Source organism: Halichoerus grypus, chromosome 15 (assembly GCF_964656455.1).
Source record: "Halichoerus grypus chromosome 15, mHalGry1.hap1.1, whole genome shotgun sequence".
Classification (NCBI taxonomy): domain Eukaryota; kingdom Metazoa; phylum Chordata; class Mammalia; order Carnivora; family Phocidae; genus Halichoerus; species Halichoerus grypus.
Window position 1 is genome coordinate 26,719,134 of NC_135726.1, and position 22,606 is coordinate 26,741,739.

A 22,606-nucleotide genomic window follows, 5' to 3' on the forward strand; every position below is an offset into this window, starting at 1 on the left:
GGGAGCTGGCTCTCCGGCAGGGCGCTGGGGCGGGGGGATTGGGGGTTGACAGCAGGGTGCGGGGGTGCCAGGGGCCATCCCGACCCCAAGTCTTCGGCAGCTGCGACGGTGTCGAGGACTCTACCTTCCGGACGCCCCCAGGCTCCCGGGGAAGGCAGGAGAGTCCCTAAACAGCTGGGCTCGAACCCCGAGTGGCGCCACCGTCCTCCCGCACCCTCCCCACTTTGCCCCGGGACGCAGCCGGAGCGCCCCCGCGTGGCCGGGTCGCAGCTGAGTCACCCAAGCGCCCGAGCGTGGGTGCGCGCGGGTGGCGGGGGCTCGGGGCGCCACGGCCCGCGAGGCGGAACCCAGCTTCCTTCCCGCCCGCCACCGGCGCCAGAAGCCGAGCCCCAAGGCCGAACTTAGCGCTCGCGCCAGGGCGCCCCGCCCGCCCCTGGCCCGCCCGGGCCCCACTTACCGCGGGTCCCGCGGGCGCCGCCGCCCTCACGGCGCGGCCGCCGCTGCCGCTGCCCGCGCTCCGGGCCGCCGGGGCATCCCGGGGCGCTCCTCTGCTCGGCGGGGCCCGCAGGCGCGGGACGGGCTCAGGGCGCTGTCCGCGCGGCCCTCGCCAGCTCGCGTGCGCTCGCAGCCGCTCGGGGTCCGGCGCTCCTCCGGGGCGGGCGGGCGGTGGCGGCGGCGGCGGCGGCGGCTCGGGCTCCTCCCTCCGGCCGAGAGGGGGCGGGGGTGGGGAGGGAGGTGGGGAGGCGAGGCGGGCGCTTCCTGGAGGGGCGAGCGCTCCCCACGGGGGGAGCGGGGGCGCTGTCCCGCCCGCCGCCCGCGGCTCCGAGTCCGTGGCCGGCGCGCCCTAGCGCTCGGGGCTCTCGGCGCCGCGGGGGCCGAACGCCCGGGGTCGGGACCCGAGGGTCCGAACGCTCGAGGCCGGAATCCGAGGGTCCGAACGTTCGAGGCTGGGACTCCGCGGATCGGAGCGCCGCCGGCTCGCACCCACCCTGGCCGGCCTCGCCGGAGCCGCGGGCACCTCCGAGTTCCGAGCACCGTGCGCTCAGGGCCGCGGATGCGGGAACCGAGGGGTGGGCTCAGCCCGGGGCCTGCGGGGGCCCCAGCGCGCCGCCTGCGGCCTCGACCCCCAGGGCTGCGCTCAGCGCCCTCGGGGGGTACACCGCAGGGCTAGGTTCTGGGCCGCATTGAGCAGCTCTAGGACCGCAGTGTCTCTCCCCCACCCACCCCCCCCGCCCCTTCCGTAGTAAAAGGGCTCGGCATTTTCTTGTCGCCAGACACTGGGAAGATGACACATATTCCTCTGGCAGAGACGATAAGATAAAGACAGTTTCAACAGTGCCTGGGGCTAATTAGCGGGAGCATAATTAAGGGGGTCTTGAGGCCCTGGCACCGAGCCCCCCCCCCCTTTCTGAGAAGGCCTTCTTTTACCCTAGAAGAAGCACCAATTCTTAAGAAATGCATCTGTCGCCGGGCGCTCCTGCTGCAGATCACTCATTGGTATTTATGTGCACCTCCCACCCCCAATTCATGGCCTCGGACGGCTGAGCCTCATTGAACCAGATTGGAGGAGATCTCGCGGCCACGTCCAAAGCCCTTGGCCCTGCGGCTCAAGGACCGGGCGCTTCGGTTGTGGGTTTTCCATTCCAGGTAGGAGAGGGTTAACTAGGAGACTCACTCGGCAGCCTGTGAACCTCCCTCCAGTCTGAGTCACAAGCACTTTGCAGCCTTAGAGGGGCGGCCACTAAGAAACCCCAGGGCTCTGAGCTTTGTTCTTTGCCTGCCTGTCCCCCATCCATCCTTCCTTTCTCCAAGCTCTCCTCACCTTTCCTCCACCGAAGTCTTCAACACCTTTCCTCCACCGAAGTCTTCAAAGCCCTCAGCCCAGCTGTGGCGCAAATCAATCTATAGGCATACTTAGACCCAGCTCCAGCCCCACCTCCTCCAGGAAGCCTTCCTGATTGATCTGGCCCCCAGCATCCCTTTCCTCTCCTTGCTTCAGAACCACAGGAGGGGCAGGTCCTGGGATGAACAAAGGTGAACCCAAGCACAGTCCCTCCCCTCAAGTTCGCACCTCTCTGGAGCAAGCCCATGTCCCAGGTAATTGTATTATTTTGTGAAAAGTGAAAAAGCTGGAGGTGGGGTGGCACAGAAGACCCAACTCAGCCATGGAAGTCAGACTTCCTCTAGGAGCCCTGAAGGATGAGGTAGTTGGGCCTGCCCAGGGTGAAGAAGATCCTGGATCCCTGGCCAAAGGGACAGAATATAATAAAGGTCAGGGATCAGAGCAATTCCACTCCTAAGTAGCTGCCCAGGGGAAATGAAAACCTATGTCCAAACAAAAACTCCTACACAAATGTTTGTTCACTGCAGCATGGTTCAGAATAGCCAAAAACTGGGGACAACTCAAATGCCCATTAAGCAATGAATGGATAAACAAAATGTGGTCTATCCATACCATGGAATATTATTCAGTCATGGAAAGGTGTGGCGTGCATACGATCTGGACGAAGTTTGAAACCATGATGCTAAGTGAAAGGAGCCAGTCACAAAAGACCACATATTGTGTGATTCCATTTCTATGAAATGTCCACAGTAGACAAGTCCACAGACATGGAAAGCAGCTTAGTGGTTCTCTTGGCCTGGGAGGAGAGATTGGGGAGTGATTGCTATTAATGTGGGGTTTTGAGCGCCTGGGGGGGTTCAGTCGGTTAAGCGTCTGCCTTTGGCTCAGGTCATGATCCCAGGGTCCTGGGATGGAGCCCCGCAATCGGGCTCCCTGCTCAGTGGGAAGCCTGCTTCTCCCTCTGCCCTCCCCCCGCTCATGTTCTTTTTCTCGCAAAAATAAATAAAATCTTAAAAAAAAAAAAAACGGGGTTTCTTGGGAGATGATTAAAAATGTCCTGAAAGTAGATGACGGCAGTGGTTGTAGACTGTAGGTACACTCAGCCCACTGACTTGTATACTTTAAAGGGGTGAATATTCTATCTCAAGAAAGCTGTCTAAAACAAAGTCAGGGATCAGGAGAGGCCAGAGGTCAACTGATGAAGGCCAAGTGTCCATCATGTGTTGATTCTACACTCTGTCCTTGATCCACACACAATGCAAGGCTGTTACAGCAAAATGTTGAAGGGAGTCTTTCCTCGCCCTGGTAGAGATCTCTCTGCAAAACCAGAAGGCCTCGATTTCCTGAAATAGGTCTATATTGTGTGTGTGTGTGTGTGTGTGTGTGTGTGTGTGTATAAAGCACCTGCCGTCTGGGTGTTTGTGTCCACAGTTCAGGCTGTCTGGACAGACAGATGAGAATAACCAGGGTCGCCTATACACTTCAGTGTGCTTGTGAATTAAAGACACTCCAAAAGCGCGTGGTGTAGCAGGCCCTGGCTGGCCTCAGGCATGCGTGAGGGGGTTGAGGGTGGAGAGGGTCCTGGTTATTGATGCTGCACCCCACAAATCACCCCAGATCTTATTCTCTATCTCTCAAGGCTCTGGGGGCGGGTCACCTGAGCTCAGCTGGGATGGTTCTTGTTTAGGATTGCTCAAACAGTTGCAGTCAGACCCTAACAGAGGCTGGAGTTCTCTAGAAGGCCTACGTCTGGCCGTCGATGCTGTCAGCTGGGACCTCAGCTGGAGTCGTCCGCTGGAACACCTATCCATGACCATTCAGGTGGCCTGGGCTTCCTCAGAATGTGGCAGCTGGTTTCCAAGAGTGAGCAGCATCCCAAGAGAACCAGGTGGAAGCCTTGTTATCTTTTATAGAACCTTAGCCTTGGAAGTCATAAGCTGTCACTTTTGTAGTTACCAGCTCCCTCCATGGGCCCGCCCCTCAGTGAGAGGACTGTCACTGTCATGGGAGATATGGTGGTGGCCGTCTTCGGAGAATACCGTCTGCCTCAGGGAGTTGATATGGAGATATACCCATGATGGAGACATCCCCTCAAGAATCTCCAGATTTCAGGCATGGAGTCGTGGCTCTGGGTTTGAATCCCAGTCGCTCTTGTTACTGCCTGGGTGAGATCACTCAATCCTCTGGGCCTCAGTCTCCTCCTCAGTAAAATGGAAGGATAGATTTAATATCTGCTTCTTGGGATGCTTGTGGGAGTTCAGCGAGACCCTTATGTGGTTGGAATAGTACCAAGCACGCCTAGACACTGGGACTATCTTTAAGTTCCAGAGTTGTGGTCGCTGTAATGCAGGGATGCCCCCTTCTAGGGTCAGGATGCCCAGGCAGCCCCTGCCCTTCCAGTCAGCCCCAGACACCTCCATCAGCCCCAACCTTGCGCTGAAATATTCATGGGGCGGTGGGGACCGCAGTTGCAGCCCAGGAAACTGGATGCTTCTGTCCTAGGCACTCAACCTGGGGACCCCAATTGGCCTTTGTTCTCTAGTGAAAGTGCCTTTTCTGTTGCCTCTTCCTCAGGGCAAAGGTTACTTTCTAGGCAGCCAGGGCAGGGCTGGAATTTGTGCGGGATGAGCAACAAGGTACAGTTTCCCAGGGCCAGGGCCAGGGCCAGGGAGGACTCCAGTTCTAGAGGCTGGGAGACACTCGGGCTGGGGGCAGGGTGCTTCACTGGCTGGGGAGGCTGCCGGGCCGGGCCGGGAGGCAGACCAGTTGTCCCCAGAACTTCCTGAGACCAGCCCTGGGAGGATCTTTACCAAGGCAGCCGTGCAAGGTCTTTTCCTGGAAGCTTGGGGATGTGTCCAGAGGGTGTGTCCAGCCCTGGCTGGGGTGGGGCCACCGCCCTCTGGTCTGGCCTTGGCCTTTGCAGGGGGGTTTGGGGCAGGAGCAGTGCTAGGTAGAATGCACAGCCCTCCAGACTTGGTGCGGGGGGCTCTCTGAAGAACGCACAGACCTGCAGACCAGTTAAATCCCCAGCCAGGACCTCCTCAACTTCCTTCCTGTTCCATGATTGGAATTGAAGCTCCACGGAATACTGGCTGTGCGACCTTGGCAAGTCTTGTTCCTCTCTGGGCCTCTGTTTTCTCCTTTGTAAAAACAGGAGGAGATTCTTGCCCCGATGATAGCTATGGGTCTAGAGGAGGTCACGGATGGTGGAAGCCCTACAGAACAATCACCAGGCAAGGCAGGTGACAGAGGATTCAAAACCCTCCCCGAGGGAGAATTAACCAGAAGGTCACCTTTGCAGCGCTGATAAAAATGGGTCCTTGTGCCTTGTTTCAGTTTGCTCATCCCCTCACTGTACAGATGAGAAAACTGGGTCTTCCCCTGTGGGACTGAGTCGCAAAATTTGAAAGTGGTTGCGAGAGTAGATCCTAAGAGCTTTCATCTCAAGGAAAAAAACATTTTTTTCTTTCTCACTTTTTTTTTTTTTTTGGTAACTCCAGGAGATCCTGGATGTTAATTAACTTATTGTGGCCATCATTTCACGATATATGCGAGTCAAGTCCTTGGCCTGTACACTTGAACGCCTACAGGGCAGTATGTCAGGTAAATCTCACTGAAACTGGAGAGAAAAATGAGCGAAAATAAAAAGTCACGAAACACAGGCTTGCTTCCTGGTGCGACCCCTTACTAGCTAGCTATGTGCCTTTGGACAAGTCGGGAAAAATCTCTGGGTCTCAGTGTCCTCCTCTGGAAGGAGAGGGTCACCAGGATCCTCGGGACAAAAGAAGGGGGACGGGGGTAGAGACTTGCCGAGCTTTCTCAAGAAGCCTCATACTCCACACCTGGGAGTCTCCACCTAAGGCTGCTTATCCACTTTGCCTGGGGGGGGGGGTCCGAAATACTCTGCTTTTTATTTTTATTTTTTTAAAGATTTTTATTTATTTATTTGAGAGAGAGAATGAGATAGGGGAGGGTCAGAGAGAGAAGCAGACTCCCCGCTGAGCAAGGAGCCCGATGCGGGACTCGATCCTGGGACTCCAGGATCATGACCTGAGCCGAAGGCAGTCGCCCAACCAACTGAGCCACCCAGGCGCCCGAAATACTCTGCTTTTTAAAAAGGCATTTAAAAAAGCTCCCCAGGTGATTCTAACCTGCAGGCAGGGGTGAGCCCCACTCCCTGGTCAACAGCCTTGTGAAGCTAGGTGTGGTCCAGCAGGATAGATATCACTTGGGCAGGGCGGCGCTTCTTAGAAATGCAGAATCCTAGGCCCTGCCCAACACCTGCTGAACCTGCATCCGCATGTTAACAAGATGCCCAGATGATTCCATGCATGTGACAGTTTCCATAACTGTGACTTTATAGTTCAAGAAGTATCGGCCTGGGCAGTGGATTTCAGATGGGTGTGTTTGGGGACAAGATGGAAGGGGCAATCTGGGAGGATTTGAGGCCTGTGGCGACAAGAAGGGAGACTGTGACTCCCATCATAAAGGACAGAGGCCAAGTGACGAAGTAGCAAAATGAGCTTCTCCCAGCCTTGCAGACAGACACGGGCACTTACTGGCCCAACCACATTCCCGGGGAGAAGACTCTTGTCCAGAACCTGGGAGTGCCATTTTCATTACACTGCTCACTTGGCCACAGCCTTACTTTCTTTGAATTGCGTTTGTTTCATGTAGATATTTAAACAGCTTACTGTTCAGAGGAAGGGGGCAGGGACACTGGACCTCATCCGTGTTGGAGAGAAACAGTCCAGGCCTCCCAGCAAGCAGGTGGCCGAAGAGGAAGATGAATAAAATGAGCAGGGTGACTGGGCCCAGCCAACTCTGCAGTGCTGAAGAAACCGTTTATCTCAAGGCAGCTGCTGAAAGTTTCTTGGGCTTTAGAACCTGGGCAGAGCAGAAGGGGAAAGAAAGAGGAACAAGTAAACGAATAAACAGCAAATGGAGAGTGTCCCTGAGCTTGAGGCTCTCCCGGTGTGCATTTCACCTGGCCTAGAGCTTCTGCTTGGTGCTCTGTTCCTTCCTCAGCCATGACTTCCTTGGGCAAGTCATCTTCGGGCTTGGAGGGACTCATACTCCAGTGCTGGATAAAGAGAGAAACAGCACAGGGCCCCCTGGGTAGGACGGTGCACCCCGAGGGCCCATGGTCACCTCAGCATCATTTCCTGGGGAGGCGAGACAGAATCTGGGGCTCAAGTTTTCCGGGAACACTTGTTAGAACCTCTGCCTGCCTCTCCCCTCCCCCACAACCAGGCGGATGACACCATTCGCTGCCAGGTGTGCCCTGACCTGGGCCTGATAAGAGTGTCCTCCCGCGGGGTGTGGGTGCTTGGCACTTGGCCGGAGGACTTTCTCCTTGTGCTTGCCAGGGGACCGGCGACAATGTGGAGGGCGGCAAAGGTCAGGGCTGAGCCATCCAGGTAAGCCACCAGCAGGCAGGACATCCCAGGCTCCTGGGCCAGGTGGGAACAGCTCCTAGCATCACCTCTTAACCTCATTCTGGGCTCAATGGCCAAGGAAGCCATCTCAGGAATCACCAGTGGGGCAACCTGCCCTCTAGTGGTGGTAGGCCGGAACTGCACCCCGCCTGCCTGCTTTTCACAATGGGGTGTGGCTCTGGAAGAAAGCTTCTCCAGGGATCTACTTGTTCAGCGCACAGGCGGGTGACAGGCAGTGGGTGCTGTTCTCCCGTCATTTCAAGCATCTCTTCACTTCATATAATACTCATCCCTGAAAGGGGAAGGGAGCTAGCATGGAACCGGTACCTGCTGCCTACTAGGGACTTTGTATACTGTGCTTCCTGGATGCCTCCGAAGGTCCTGGGGGCCAAGGGATATTACTAACCCATGTCCAGAAATAGTTTCTGTCTTCGAAGACAGACAGCAAGGAGTCAAGTCACAGTCCACTCCATGCCCATCTGACTTCCCAAGCCATGTTTTTTACGTACCACCCACCAGTGGCCCCCTCCAGGTCAGGAGATTTCCAGGCCTTCACAAGGACCAGGCAAGCAGCAAAAGGGAGGGGGGCACACTGGGGAGTGGTGGGGACTGGGGCAAACAGAGGTGTGTGCTACATCTAAGGGGCACGGTCAAACCACTCCACAGATTCCCCGATTCCCTAACACCTAACGAAAGCTGAAAATCTGGATTTTCATGTCAAAGCTCTCACTTATAAACATTGACGACTGATTCAGAAAAGAGTTTAAGTATCACGCAAGTCAAACAAAGAATGTTTCTAACACTTTGAGCTTCTATAATACCCTCACGGTGCTGCTGACTCCGGAGCGGAGAGGCAACTTGCCCACGAGCCCGTGACCATGCAGAGACAGCGTCTGGACTTGACCCCGTGTCTCCTGACTCCGAGGCCAGTGTTCCTCTCAGGTCATCTCTCTGTGGTCTGTCCTGCTCTCCAGGCCCTGGGGCAGGGGGTGAAACACTCCTGACCTTGGTGAGTTAGCAGGACACATCAGACTCAGGGTAGAGGCTGGGACACCATCCACATTTATTAGTCAAATTTTGCTTCAAGTGTGGCAGGGCCATCCTCGGGCCCTTTTGGAAAGAACAAGAACATCAGGTAGCACATGCAGCCCCTGCTGGGAGCTCACCCAGATCCTGCTGAGGTAGTTTCTAGACCCAGTGGCCTTCCCTGATTATCTTGGTATCTCCACACCCTTAGACCTGGCTTTTTCCGTGACATAGGTCACACTGGGCCCGTCCATTCCCGAAGACCATACCTAGATCTGGGCCCAAAGTCTTTGGAAGCTAGGGTTTAAGAGGAGGGAGCCATCCCATTTACAAATGGGAAAACTGAGGCTTGAGGCAAGACAGGACTCATCCAAAAGCCTCATGGCTGAGTCCTGGCTTGGCCCTCAGGCCACTGGGCTACTCAGTGCTTGGACACTCTCCCCATCCCATTTCTGGATGGAGAACACTCCCTGGCCATGCTGCTCTGAAAATGCAATGTATAAATACATCCTTGGCTTTAAAAAGTAATAAATTAGATTTTATACCAGCCTGAGGGTATCTGGCCAGCCACATGTCATATGATATGAGCATCTGTCACATGTCCTGTGCGAACCACAGATCATGTGTCCTGCCATGGTGTGGTGCCAGGACCCATGCCACTGACCCCGAGGCCACGCTGCAAGTTCCATGGAACGTCGCATAGAATTCTGCCGTGTGTGACCTGTGTCACATATCACATCATGACACTTTCATTGTGTGACATGTCCCCAACTGGTCATGCCTGTCCCATGCAATACAGGGTAGTCTTTTGGCCATATAAGGTTCCTGGTCCCTTCCTGAAGACCGTGGCAAGACAAATATGCTCCTCCTTCTTGGGGCAGCATGCAGGGGCACCCAGCTGAAGCTCTTTTCCTGAGCCCTCCGTCCTGGTGAGTGGAAGTTGGCTTCACTTGGCTGAATTCGAAGGATCTCGAGGGGGGCCATCAACTACCCCGAGGGGGCTGGGGCTGCTTGTCGAAGAAAGCGAAGTCCAGCCTGGGCTCCTGGCTCTGCAGACACTGGGCCATGTCGGGGGAGATGGGGTTGTTCCAGAGGCTGCAGGGCACAGAGACAGGCACTCAGCTCTAGGAGCGGCTTGCTCATCCTCTTGTCTCCATCCCCTGTCCCATCTACAGATGCGGAGACCCAGGCCCAAGAGGGGAAGAACCATGCATGCCCAGAGCTACCTGGCAGAGGCAGCTTAGACCAGCATGGCTCCCCTAGGGGGATGGTGTCCTCCACATCCAGCTCCTGACTTCTCCCACTCAGTCTTCATCCCTAGGAGCTCGTGATCGCAGCCAGGACCATGCTCATATGACATATTTGTGCAAATAAGGAAAACGCTCCCCTTCTTCACGACACTTTACTTCCATCATTTGAAATTGTCATGAAATATTGATTTCTATTAAACAAGCCACTTCACTACATTTATTAGAAATCCAACATATCTACTATGTGAATGATGTCCCGTAGAGGCAATGACCTTGTGCAGTGCACAACCTATACGGCTGTATGTGGTGGCTCTGATTATACCATTTTTAAGTGCTTACTATGTGCTAGGTATTGGGCTCAGTGCTTTATATAATTGTTTAGTCCTCACAGCAACTTTCTGAGGTAGATACTATCGTTGAGCCCACTTTACAGATGAGGAAATTGAGGTCAAGAGAGATGGAGTTACTGACATAAAGTTCCGTAACTGGCAAATGGCAGAGCTGGGATTTGATCCAGGTCTGTGTGCTGCCAAATTCTTGGTGGAGAAATTCAAGTCTCCTCTGATAATCCCCAAGCCAGGTCTCGCCTCTCCTACAGGGAGTTCCCTTCCATTGTAGAGGTCGGTGTGGCCTCCCACCCATCATCCCTGCCCCTGTGAGCCCCTTTTACCGAATGACTTGGATGCCAGACCCTTGTGCCAGCCCTTCGACCAGGAGCCAGGCTCCACAAGCTGTGATCTGGTTCTTCTCCAGGCTTCTCAACAGATAGCAGAGAAAGGGGAAAGAGAAACTGGCATGAGTGTGGGGCATGGGCTCCCCTATATGCCCCGCCCCCAGGCCAAGATGCTTACAGAACCCAACAGACAACAGTGCAGCAGGAAGGCTGAAGGCTGGGACCCAGGGAGAGCTAAGGTTGGCAGGGGCTTGGACCAGAATGTGCAACTCAGTGAGGGCTCTCTGGCAGGCAGGGGCCTGACCCAGTGGCCTCTTGGCTTTCCCCAAGGATGGAGGTCCCCCTTCATGTCCTCCCCCAGTTCTGGTTTCCCAGGATGTGCCCCTCATACTCCATTCTCTTCAGCCGGCTCATCTGCGGCAGGACCCGGGCCAGCTCGGCAGCCGCCTCATCCCCGAGCAGATTCCAGGACAGCCTGCAAGGGAGGGGTCCTGAGGTCAGTGGTGGCAGAACAGTGAGGTCGAGGGGTAGAGACAAGGTGGCAGGTGGGGAGGGCTGGGGGCCAACGGCGGAGGCTGCCACGCAGGTGCAAGAAAGGCCACTTGATGGGGTGCTTGTGCGCCCTCCCTGAAGACTTTTCAGGACGGAGGTGTTCCCTTCCTCCCCCCAACTGCATTTTTGAGCTGGTCATCCCTCAAGAGCCCAGACAGCTTGAGAGCTGGCTGTCCAGAGAATTCAGAGCACATGGTCTCCAGCAACAATGTCCTGATCCAAACTTCTACCTTGCATGTGCCTCCATCATAATGTTTGCCCTATCCATGCACCCCATTTTTCTTTAAAGCAGTCCTCCCCCCTGCTTTTGTTTTTACTTTAAGAAATTAATCAGGAAATACTTATCACTACTATCAATGGGAAACCTGTGTTGACAACCCTAAATAGAAGGTAGTTACAAGGATAAACACAGCACAGACAACAGTATTAACTTCTAGTTGGAACCTATGTCCTTCCAAAGGTGCTGAGCCTGTGGCCTGCCCCCTGCTGGTTAAAAAGGGAGACTCGCAAAGAAAAACTGAAGCGGAAAAAATTCAAGCCCTCTCTGGCGTGGTAATATTTCAAGACCATGACAATTAGGTTGCACTGGCTAATCTCTAATTTATCTTTGGTATGAAATAATTATCTGCTCCATGGTCATATACAATATTTCTTGGCTTTTCAAGTAAAAAATAAATAAATAAATAAGGAGAATCACCAGTGTTAGGTGTTAAAGATGCCTTAGCATGGATCTGAGACTTTCTCTTTGGTGTCATGTAATGAGAAAGATTAAAACCTTTAAGATGGACAAACCATAAGAGACTCTTAATCATAGGAAACAAACTGAGGTTGCTGGAGAGGAAGGGGCATGGAGGGAGGGGGTAACTGGGTGACGGACATTAAGGAGGGCATGTGATGTAACGAGCACTGGGTGTTATATAAACCTGATGAATCACAAGCCTGCACCTCTGAAACCGATAACACATTATATGTTAATTGAATTTAAATAAAAATGTTTTTAAAAAGTCCTTTAAGATGCAAACCTAATATCCTCTTAGAATCCCCTGCATCCTGTACCCTAGGAAACAGTATTTTCTTCCATCGCGTGGTCAGGGTCGCAGGCTAGTGCTGGCAGTGTGGTTTGCCCCTGTGGCTGCCCAAGGTCAGAGCGCCTCTGATTGCCAAGAGGGAGGTGGGCATGGCCAGCAGGCAGGTGGGGGGCATGCTGGTTTCAGCCATGTTTCACTACGAGCAGGTGGTTTATAAATTGAGGCTCCATAAACCAGGTGAGGTGATCTATCCAGCCGCCTCCCAAAGGGAAGGTCAGGGGCAAAGAGCTTTTAGAGACCGGCTAGTCTACCTCCCCGCCTCCCCTCCGCCACTCCACAGGTGGGGAAACAGGCAGGAGGGGCTGAATGGATTTGCCCAACATCGCTCAATGGCCAAAAGGTTCAAACTTCCTCGAAAGGAGGTTTAAGTAAGAATGACCTTCCCCATTTACAGATGGGGGGCCGGCTGGGGAGGAAGGTGACCAGTTTTAGGCTGGACAGTGGTGGGCAGCCAGGCCAGGCCCCCAGACACCTGCTTTTCCCAGCTCAGGCTTCGTCCAAGCACTCACAGGATTTCCTCCAGGGCTGGGCAGAGAGCCAGGCTGGCGGCAAGGGGCTTGGCAGCGTGGTTGTCAATCTCACACGAAACGAGGCTGGGGACAAACAAGAGGATGGGATGAAAGGGTATCTGAGTCAGGGGCATCTCCAGCCCAGCCGGCTTGCTTCTGCCCCACCGTGCAGTCAGAGTAGGAGGGAGAGGAGTGGCCAGGGTGGGGGGGGGAAGGGGGGGGAGACTTAGAAAGGTGCCCCTTTTTGCCCCAGGCTCCCTTATACCTGAGGCCTCTGTCACTTCAAAGGCCTTCCCAGGTGTCAGAGAAGGGCTGCCCCCCCGCCCCGCCCCCAGCCCAGCTCCCCAGGTAGTCAGCAGAGGTTACTTACTCTATCTGCCTGAGCAGGGGGAGCCCCTGATGGAAATGTGGGACCTCTCTGGCCAGACTGTTCTCTGCCAAGCTGTAGGGCAGGGAGACACTTGTGAGAGGAGCCCCCAGACCCTCCCTGGCTGCTCCTCTGCCCGGGCTCCATGGCCCCCACTCACTTGATCTCCTCCACATATGGGAGTCCATCCAGGGCCTGGCTCAGGATCAGCGCCCCCTCTTGACTCAGACCGCTAGATGGCAGGCTGGGGAAAGGGGAGTGGGTGGGTGAGGGGAGCGGGGGGTGGGGGGACCGGGTGTGGGGATTGGGAGCCTTCCAGACTCCAGAATCAAGGGAGTGGGCAGGGTGCAGGCAGGCAGCCCTACGACGACCTACCACGGTTTGACCTAAGGCCGGGCAGCTCAGTCAGTGGGGGCCTTGATAACCCAGCGCTCCCAGGGAACCCCACCCAGCCAGCCCAGCAGAAGCCCCCCAGCGGAGGGACACTCACTGCAGGACTCTCAGGTGCTGGGGCAGTCTCTGGGCCAGCTCCAGGGCTGTGATATTCCCCAGGACATTGTAGCCAAGCCTGGAAGACGAGAGGGATGAGGCTGAGCACCGGGCAGGCTGGCTCCAGACCCCTGCACTACCCTGGGCCCCCTGGGGACCACAAAGGCCAGGAGGGCAGTGGGGACACAAAGGGCAGAGGGCAGTGGGGACACACTCACATCAGCTCCTCCAAGTGCTTGCAAAGGGCGAGAGACTCTGCCAACCGCACTCCCCCATCTGGGCCAATGCCATTCCCTGAGAGGCTGAGGGCGGGGCAGACATTAGACCCTTGGACACCCAGGTCCCCCCACCCCACCGCCCCTGCTAGGGCTCAAGAGACCACACCCCTGCCACACACCTTCTCTGCCTGATGGGGCAGAAAGGGCCAGAGAGGAGCAGGGCCTGCGCTGGCTGAAGGTCTCAAAGTTGGCAGGGCAGTTACACGTAAGCCAGCCCCACCACTTGGACACTGAGGGTGGGGGAGGGATGTCAGCCTGAGCGGGGGCCAGTGTCTCCCCCGACCGCCGTGTGGCTCCTGAGGGCCCCTGTCAGTAGGACTGACCACTCACTCTATCTTCCTGAGCTCGGGCAGCCCTGGGAGGACGGCAGCTAAGTGCTGGGCGCCGATGTCTCTGATCTGGTTGTGGCTCAAGCTTGGGGAGAGAACAGTAGAACTGGAACCATCCGCCTGCCACCCATGTCATTTTGTCCACATCCTCCTCCCAGAACAGAAGAGCAGGCCGACATCTGGAGAGAGGCCCCCGCTCACACTGAGCGAGTCCCCTCACCCTGTGTTAGGTGAGGACTTCAAACCCTTGTCTTCTGTTTAGGATGTTCTCCCCGATGTCTGACCTGAATCCCTCTTGCTGCAGTCCACACTCTCACATCCTATCTTGGGGTCCCCTGAAGGCCTAGGCCTGGGGTCATGCAGTGGGAAGCGGGACTAAGCTGGGCAGGGCATACTCCATCAGGGAGCCCCTTGCTTTTGTCATCTGACCCTGCCAAAGTTGTCTTGGGTTGGGGGAGGGCTAGGCAACTCACCCCAGCTCCTTCAAGCTGCTGGCCGCTCTGAGAGCCTCGAAAAGCTGGTAGCAGCCGACATCACAAATACCGTTCCTGCTCAGGCTGGAGGAGCAGAGGCCTTGGTCAGGAGCAGGGGCCTAGGCCTTTGCAGGTGCTGTGCTAAGAACTCTACAGTTTGCAAAGCTTTTATACATCCAGGAACCCATATGCCAATCACTAAACTTCAGGGGCTGGGGAGGGGGACAGGCAAGGTGGGAATGACTGGACCCAGAGTCCAGATGAGAAAACTGAGCCCAGGGAGGAGCCATGACCGGCCCAGGACCGCTCGTGACTCCCAGGCAAGGTGGAAATGCAAGGCCAGAGCGCCCCCGTCCCCTGCCCGGGAGCCATGGCCATAGTTTTCGGTCTGGCCAGGCTTTGCCACAGCCTGTGTGTCAGGAGGCGCCGGGCCACCCCGGCTGAAAGCCAATTTCACAGGGCTCCGCAATCCAGGCAAATCATTTCTCCACGGCATAGGTGTTCTAATCGGTGCAAATGCTGGGCTTTTCCATAAAGCCAGTTTATTGCCCTTTCTGCGCCCTGACCTTGCCCTGCCCCCTTGAATGGCGAAAACAAAACCCAACAAACCAGCGGAGTCCAACTGTCTCAGCCCTGTGTTGAGAATTTGAAGATTGTTTTGTTTTCTTTCATTTCACAAATTAAACTTTAGGGAAGTGCCTTTCTAAAAATTAATTTTGGATGAAATGACCTAGTCCCATCAGATATGCTTTCCAGAACTCTCTGACCTCTTCTGTCGTGGACTCTACTCGGCCAGTATGGGGGTGGGGACTTGGGGAGACACAAAGCGATGCTTTGTGTTGTCTCTTGGGTTTATCTGTAGTCACCGCATTTTATATTTTGCAAAATCCCAAGAAAATGAAGTGTTATATCTGTTAATCAAGGTGGCCAGGGGCCCATGGGGAGAATGTCAAGGTCACCAGATTGGAGTCTAGACCCTCATTACCATGGCCCCCAGGATTGTTATCACTTGGGAGCTTGTTAGAAATGCAGAATCTAGGCAACACTAGTGCGTGGAATCAGACATGCGAACAAGCACACAGAGGAATGTGTGCACATTAAGGGCTGTTCCAGGACTCGGGCTCAACCCCTTCCGGTCACGTCTGTAGCTGGAGGGAGCTGGTGGCACCGGAAGGCAAGAGCGATGGGCACCGACCTGAGAGGGCAGCAACGTCCCCAGGATGGGAGCCACGGAGGGTCTTCAGGGAAATGCCCCTAGTGCTTCCCTGGGCGGGTGGTCGCCACAGAGCTGGGGCATGTCCTCCCACTCATTCCCATGGGGTCCCTTGGCCACTCACCGGAGGCTCTGCAGGAGGGTCATGTGGCTTAGTCGTTGAGTGAGCATGGCCAGGGCGGAGCTGCCGAGCGGGAGATGGCTGAGGCTGGAGGAAAGGAGGCCAGAGGAGGACTCGGCGTCACCGGGGTTGGGTCCCAGATGCAGACCGAGGCCCCATCCAGTCTTGAGGCCTCGGTGCTCAGTAATCCCCAGGGACCTCCAAGATAGCCATTTACATCCACACTGAGTAGACACAGTGTACAAAACGAAACTGCACGAGACACCCAGAGGCTGTTTCTCTGCACGAGTAAAGCTACCCAGGCAGCAGGTCTGTGTTCCGAATCACACGGGACCCAGGCAACCTAGCGACCACAGAGTGGGCATACACTTGAGGCCGACCACTGAGTTCGGGGCCGTCCTGAGAGATAGAACTCTCTCGTCCCCATTTTGCAGATGAGGCACACTGAGGCTCCGAGCATTATCAGAGAGCTTGTTCAAGGCCACATGGAAAGTAGAAGCATCGGGAACAGAACCCAAGGCCACAGGACTCCTGTTCCTGGACCCCTACCATGCATCATCCATGAGATCACACTCCTTCAGGCCCTCAGCCTGGGCAGGAGAGGGGAATAATAATAATAATAGTAATAATAATAATAATAATAATAGCAGTAGTAGTAGTAGTAGTAGCCAATACTTGCAGAGTGTGAATTCCGTGTCAGGCTCTGTTCTAAGGACCTCATATGTATTATCTCATTTAATCCTTGCCACAACCCTAGAAGGTAGGTACAGCTATTATCCCCAAAGTTAAGACGGGGAGAAAAGCACAGAGAAGTTAAGTAACTTGCCCAGGCTCACACATTCAGAGGTGTCCTGGTCTGCCTAGAATTGAGGGGGGCTCCAGGATGTGGGACTCTGGGCCCCAGGGAAACTGGGACAGCCGTCACCCTATGAGTTGAACCCAGGGGGTGTGGCTCCTAACCAGGGTCCATGCCCCGGACCATTTGGCCACAGATGGACAGGTGAAAGAAGCCAGCTGGTGGCAGGGAGGAAACACTCAGAAATGACAGATCCGAAATGGGCAGAGGTATCTGGGCAGTGGGGATCCATCCCCGTTCTTCATTATGCCCACTTCAGAGTTGGGGCGGCCAAGGAGGTGAGAGGCAAGGAGCCGCACTAGTAGCCTAGGAAGCCAGAAAAGGGTCACACATCTGTCCTGTTCTCTGCAGTACCTCGAGCCCCAGGCCCTGGCCCAGGTGCCCAGGTAAACACCTGTCAAATGCATGCACGAGCCAATCAATGATCTCACTGGGCCTCCAACACTCCCTCCCATCCCCACCCCCTCCAGCAACAAAAGCTTCCAGAACGAAGGGAGGCTGAGCAGAGGTGAAGGCACATGGGAGGGAGGCCAAAGAAACAGCTTGTGAGAAAGACATGTGGGTCCTCTGGCCAAAGGTCTCTCCGATACCATCCACACCCCAGTCCCCAGGACAAGCAAAAAGGGACAAAGTGGGAGAATTTTATTGTTGAGGGGCAAAAAGTCAGAAGGCTACTTTTAAACTGTATTCAACACATATGTTGAAAAAAATCTGGAGGAAAATTCACAACCTGCTCATTCACAGCGGATTCCCCAGGGGGTGTCACGGCCAGAGGATTTCGTGTCCTTTGTTACATATTTCTGTAATTACAGAACTTTTTATAATAACTAGGGTGTATTTTTGGTCATCAGAGAAACTTAGAGATTAACGGCAGACGATACCATGTAAAAGGTTCCATCTAGATGCTGTTATGTCTGGGCACGGGGTCGGCGGGGGGGAATCCTGTCCTTCACACTGAGACTGATTCTGCTCTTGCTGGAACTTGGTGACTTCCGAATTATAGGTGAGAGTAAAAACGTTGCCAGTTGCTAAGGAAATAACTATAAGCAAAGAGCGGTGGACAGCTGTGGGTCTTACCTGCCCCCAGTTCGTTTCCCCTCCTTCTGACAACAGCACCCTGAAACACCACCGGCCCCCCAAGCCCAGACAGCTGGGTGGGCATGTGACCCAGATCCGGCCACTCAGAAGACTGTGTGCTTAGATCCACAGTGCTTGGCTTAGGGGTGGGCATGTGACCTGAGCTAGTCCAGTGAGAATCATCTAGAGCCTTGTGTTGTAACTACAGAGAGAAAGGTGCTCCCTTTTTGCGAAGCTGGTAGAAAGGAAGCCTGCCACTGCAGGGATGGCCTGCCTGAGAATGAAGTCAAGATGGGGGTGGGGATGGGGCGGAGAGAGAGAGAACAAATACAGAACCCCTGGATACAGCCATGCCTGAAGTTAGCTGCCTTGTAATTTTCTGTGACACAAGCCAGTCAACGTCTGGCTTGGGTCAGTGTGAGTGAGTATTTTATTTCCAGGGATCAAGCATTTTGATGGCACTCAGAGCCAGGTAAGGGAGTAAAGGGAGGGCAATTGGCTCACCTGTTATCTATCCCGTATCCATTCAGGTATGTCACAGTTGGTGTTACAAGAGATGCAGAAGTTCCTAGGCCTGCTCCCAGCTCCTCCCCACCTCCCCGCCCCACCCCCCTTCACACCACCACCACTTACTCGAGCCTCTTCAGCCGGCACATCCCCTCAAGGACCCCCATCAGCACTTCGGTGTCCTCCTCACCAAACTGATTGTTGGACAAGCTGGAGGGGACCAAGTACGAGGTGAGTGTTAGACAAGCCTGTCCGGCTCCTGCAGCTGAGCGGTCTCACTAGCTCCCTGTGGGGGGCAGCTGGGGCTCTGCAGATCCTGGCCCACCCTCTTTGTCCAGGCCTCTCGGGGGCACTGCTGGCTCCAAGGGCTGGGCTTTGGGGTCCCTGAGGAGGGGGCATGGCCATCTCAGCTGACCCAGCTGAGAAAGGATGTCCTGGATGAGGGCTGAGAAAGAGGAAGCCAGGGACAGGGGACACACACACACACACACACACACACACACACACACACGTGCAGTGATCCCTTCGGCCCCACAGCCCTCCCTGTACCCTGACACCCATAGCCACCCCAGGCAGAGAAGGGTGATGACCCCCACTTTACATTTGACGTGAGCCAGCCCAAGCCCAGACAGGCACCGTTATTCGTCCTGGGTCACTCTGAGCGACTGATAAGTTGTGACCAAGAAGACAGTGCTCAGCCTTCCCGGGCCACACCCAAGGCTGCTGGGCTTCATGAGGGAGCCAAGCGAGAGGCTGAAGTCCCACCACCCACCTTACCAAAGGCCCAGCTGTCCTCTTCACCCCTGCCCTGGGCTGGGCCATCCCTTCCCGTACCACCCCCCCAACCCTGCGACTCACTCCAGCCCCTCCAGGTGGTGGCAGTGGCTCAGACCAGATGTCAGGTGGGCCAGGCCCTCGGAGCTCACATGGCTGGAGGTCAGCCTGGTGGGGGTCAAAGGGCAGCAGGTCGGGCAGGGGCTCTGGGTCTTGAGAGCTCAGAATGCCGATAGCAGAGGGCAAGGAGGAGGGCTGGGGCAGGGGGATGGCACCCTCCTTCCCTTCATCAATCTCCCCCACCATGGAATCATTAAGCTTAGATACAGCTTGGACTAGTTGAATATTTCCCTAAACCACAGTCAGGTAGCAACAATCCCCCTTGCCAGGGATTCCTGGGCATCCCTGGAAGTCTAGCTAGCTAATGGGCTTTTACCACGAGCTCTGCATCTTTACTTAAACCACCAAAATGAGTAGCAGTTATGAGAGAGGTGTTAAAGATACACTGGCACCAAAAGGACACCTTCTCCTTGATGCAATCAGCTAGATTAAAAGAGAATTAAAAGTGAGAAAAGCTCCATTTTGCAACCATCCTACTGATATTTGATTCAGGCAAGAATTATCAACGGAGGTTGAAATTAGTAGGTGATAACGTGAGGAAGGACAGGATATCTACAGCGTCTTAAAGTGTCTCCCTACAAGATATGGGTTAATTAGAAAGGGGGAAACGGTAGTTTTGCAGGGGAAGGAAGCTGGCAGACACCCCCACCTTCACGGGGTGATCACAGTTACTATCAGTCAGGGGACAAAGAGACAATGTGTGCCTCCCGAGGAGAATGTAACATCACCTCTGTGAGATTTCCGCCCCACGGCAGAACCTAAATCTCAACGTGAAGAAACATTGAAGCCAAACTGAAGGAGATGTAAATGTCATGACAATATCATGCAAGACAAAGAGGGGCTGAGGACCATTCCAAGTTGGAGACAAAAGGCAAATGATAATTAAGTGCAGTGTGTGATCCTAGGTGGAATCCAGGACTGGAAAAAAAAAAAAAATGCAACAAACAACATGACCGGGACATTTGGCAAAATTGGAATATGAATGGTAGTTTTGATAACGATAGCGTACCAATGTTAAATTTCCTGCATCTTATACGTTTACTGGATTGTGGGAAGGAATGTTCTCGTTCTTAGGAAATTCACTGAAATAGTAAGGGGTGAAGGGGTGTGTTTATGCAACTACTTTCAAATGGCTCAGAAAAAGAGGGAGAGAGGAAAAGAACAGAAGGGAAGGGAGAGGAAGGAGGGAGGAAGGGAGAAAGAGCAAATGGGAAAAAATATTGACAAGGGGTGAATTTGGGAAAATGGTATACGGAACTGCTCCTAGGTCTTCTGTTCGTTTACAGTTATTTCAAATAATAAAGGGGGAAAAACAGGAAAAGAGAAAGCATTGAAGAGGAACTCATTCTTGCCACGTGGTCATGGGGATGACCACACACTCTGCCATCATAACCAGGGCCGAGAGTGGTCCCAGCCCCTGGGGTGCGGACACAGAGTTCCTCTGAGCCCAGGGCTGGGGAGCGCAGGAAGTGTGGGGCAGAGCATGGGCGGGCGAGTGAACATACTCGTCTGCGTACCTGAATGTCTTCAGCTCGGAGAGGGCCTCCAGGAGACTTTGCAGAAGCAGGGAGCTAGTGTTGCAGAGGTTCACCTGGGAGAAGCTGAAAAGGCCCGAGCATATTCCAGAGGATTTCAGGTTGGATGCACCTCCGGGATCATCCAGCACACAGAGATGGGGAGCCCAAGAGAGGGGAAAGAACCACCCAAGAGCTCCCGGTGGGGGCACCTATGCCACCCTGGGGCTCTCCCCCCACTGGCCAAGTGTGATTCTCTCCCGCTTAGGGAAGCAAGAAGGCCAGAGAAAGTAATGCTGCCCCGGGCTCTGCTCATTCCCATCCCGGACTGGCCAGCCTCTTCCATGTGGTCTGGTGTGGGCACTGGGGGATGACCAGAGAACTCAGGGCCCTAGATGGTGTTTCGGGGTTCTGACCTGAGCTGCCGCAGCCTGGCACATGTCTCCATCAGCTGCCAGACAAGAAGGTTGTGGTGGGTCCCAAGGTCACAGTGAGCCAACCTGGAGGTAGACAGGGAGGCAGGAGTTTCTGAACACCTGGGTCACTACTGGGGACACAGTCCTTGCCTACAAGGAGATTACCTTTTAGGGATAAATAAACACTAATGAAGTAAAGTCCCACAGTTTTCTATTCAACTATGGGAAGTGCTTTGAAGAAGTCCAGATGGGGCAGCTGGTATGGCTGTGCAGTTTGTTCACTGCACAAGGGGACTCAGCTAAGGAGGTGAGTTGGGGCTGAGAACCAGCTGTGGTCTGTTCCCCAGAATGTACACATGCAGGGCTGCATTCACTCAAAAGGGGTGACATTTTGATTTCCAAAATGTGCTGTATGGATCAGGGGTGCTGTGAATCCAGGCATCTATAAGGGTGGATCATGGGAGAACTTGACTACATCTGGGGGTTCAGAGGGGCTTTCCTGAGGTGGTGGCATTTAAGCTGAGACTTGAAGGATAAGGGGGGAGTTAGTCAGGAGGGTGGGGAGAAAGGAGAAAAGGAGAAAGAGGGTAGGGGAGGAGAGAACATTCTGGTCCACAAACAGCCCGTGCAAAGGCCCTGAGGTCAAACGGGGCAAGGTGGTGTTGGGGGAACTGAAAGGTGGTGGGGATGACTGGAGCTGAGACTGAGGTTTGGGGTGGGGCTGGGCAGGCTGGGCCAGAACTCTTTGGCCATGTAGACACTTTGGACATAAAAGGACACTGAGCAAGGCATGAGAACTATTGATCAGAAGCAGCAGTTACCCCCACCCCCAGCCCATCACCAGCTACGCCCATGGGGGCCCAGGTACTAGGTCCCACCTGAGGGCCACGGCCTCTGGGTTCTCCTGACGGGGAAACTCCAACTGGAGACAGAGCTGCTGCTGGATCTCGGAAATGCTGAGGAGAGAAGGGGTAGCCAGCATGAGGTCCGAAGCAGCTCCGCCTTCAGCTGCCAGTCTACTGACTCTGAGCTCCCAGACCCAGTAGGGATCTGGACATAGGTCAGTGGGACTCCAAAGCCTTTGCTCTTAGCTACTCCATGTCATTCTGTCACCTCTAGTCCTAGAGCCACAATGTGTGTTTACTGTAATCCAGGGGCCACTTCCAGACAATCAGTGTGGACTCCCACCTGTGTCTACCTGGGATCCACCAGCTCTTTGTCTTAATTCTGTGGCTGCCTTCCTCTCTCTGGCTCTGTAGCTTGATTACTGCACAGGTCCCAACAAATGTGTATCCCCTGCCATCTTGGGGATCTAGAGAATTTGCTAGTGACACAGCTATTACCCCACAGGGCAAGAGACTGATGTCTAGGTGAGGGATGGTCCCAATAGTCATGAAAAGATGAAGACTTCTGAGGGGCCTCCTCCCTCCACTCACCTTATTTCAGTGACGTTGCCTGAGGCCTGCGTGCAGACTTCTAGCAGGGTGAGCACCCCGGCTTTGCCTACCCACGGCTCCTCCACCCTGTTGCAGAAGCAGAAGGAGATGAAGGTCCCCCAGGGTGAGCCGGGGGTGGGGGGCAAGTGTGGGGCTCAGAGGCTTTTTGGTTTTGCTGGTTTAAAAACTATAAAGTTACACAACTAAGCACAAGCGTAAAACAGGAAATTAACATCATCTTTGTTCTGACAGTTACT

General features: G+C 54.6%; 2 protein-coding genes across 12 annotated transcripts in view; both read right to left on the reverse strand.

Moving 5' to 3' along the window:
• CPNE2 (copine 2) overlaps positions 1-8,190 on the reverse strand; it is a 53,166-nt gene extending 44,976 nt beyond the window's left edge. The window contains exons 1-2 of one of the 2 annotated variants that reach the window (XM_078063700.1): positions 6,831-8,190; positions 6,538-6,730 (exon numbers count right to left, since the gene is read on the reverse strand). The gene's annotated coding sequence lies outside the window, so the exon portion shown is untranslated. Of the gene's footprint in view, positions 1-457; positions 676-6,537; positions 6,731-6,830 lie in introns of those variants that run through there. The other variant, XM_078063699.1, reaches the window with a different exon arrangement.
• A 130-nt stretch (positions 8,191-8,320) lies between these two features.
• Positions 8,321-22,606, reverse strand: part of NLRC5 (NLR family CARD domain containing 5) — an 84,147-nt gene continuing 69,861 nt past the window's right edge. For 5 of the 10 annotated variants that reach the window (XM_078063684.1, XM_036068962.2, XM_078063687.1 and 2 more), the window contains 17 exons: positions 22,350-22,436; positions 21,792-21,869; positions 20,914-20,997; positions 20,501-20,584; positions 18,948-19,031; positions 18,216-18,299; positions 15,653-15,736; positions 14,316-14,399; positions 13,844-13,927; positions 13,454-13,537; positions 13,237-13,314; positions 12,907-12,990; positions 12,750-12,821; positions 12,380-12,463; positions 10,622-10,705; positions 10,228-10,311; positions 8,321-9,402 (listed from right to left, as the gene is read on the reverse strand). In XM_078063684.1, the coding sequence (XP_077919810.1) occupies positions 9,291-9,402; positions 10,228-10,311; positions 10,622-10,705; positions 12,380-12,463; positions 12,750-12,821; positions 12,907-12,990; positions 13,237-13,314; positions 13,454-13,537; positions 13,844-13,927; positions 14,316-14,399; positions 15,653-15,736; positions 18,216-18,299; positions 18,948-19,031; positions 20,501-20,584; positions 20,914-20,997; positions 21,792-21,869; positions 22,350-22,436 (1,435 nt within the window). In that variant the 3' untranslated portion in view covers positions 8,321-9,290. Of the gene's footprint in view, positions 9,403-10,227; positions 10,312-10,621; positions 10,706-12,379; positions 12,464-12,749; positions 12,822-12,906; positions 12,991-13,236; positions 13,315-13,453; positions 13,538-13,636; positions 13,744-13,843; positions 13,928-14,315; positions 14,400-15,652; positions 15,737-17,238; positions 17,306-18,215; positions 18,300-18,947; positions 19,032-20,500; positions 20,585-20,913; positions 20,998-21,791; positions 21,870-22,349; positions 22,437-22,606 lie in introns of those variants that run through there. The other 5 variants (XM_078063685.1, XM_078063688.1, XM_078063689.1 and 2 more) reach the window with 5 other exon arrangements.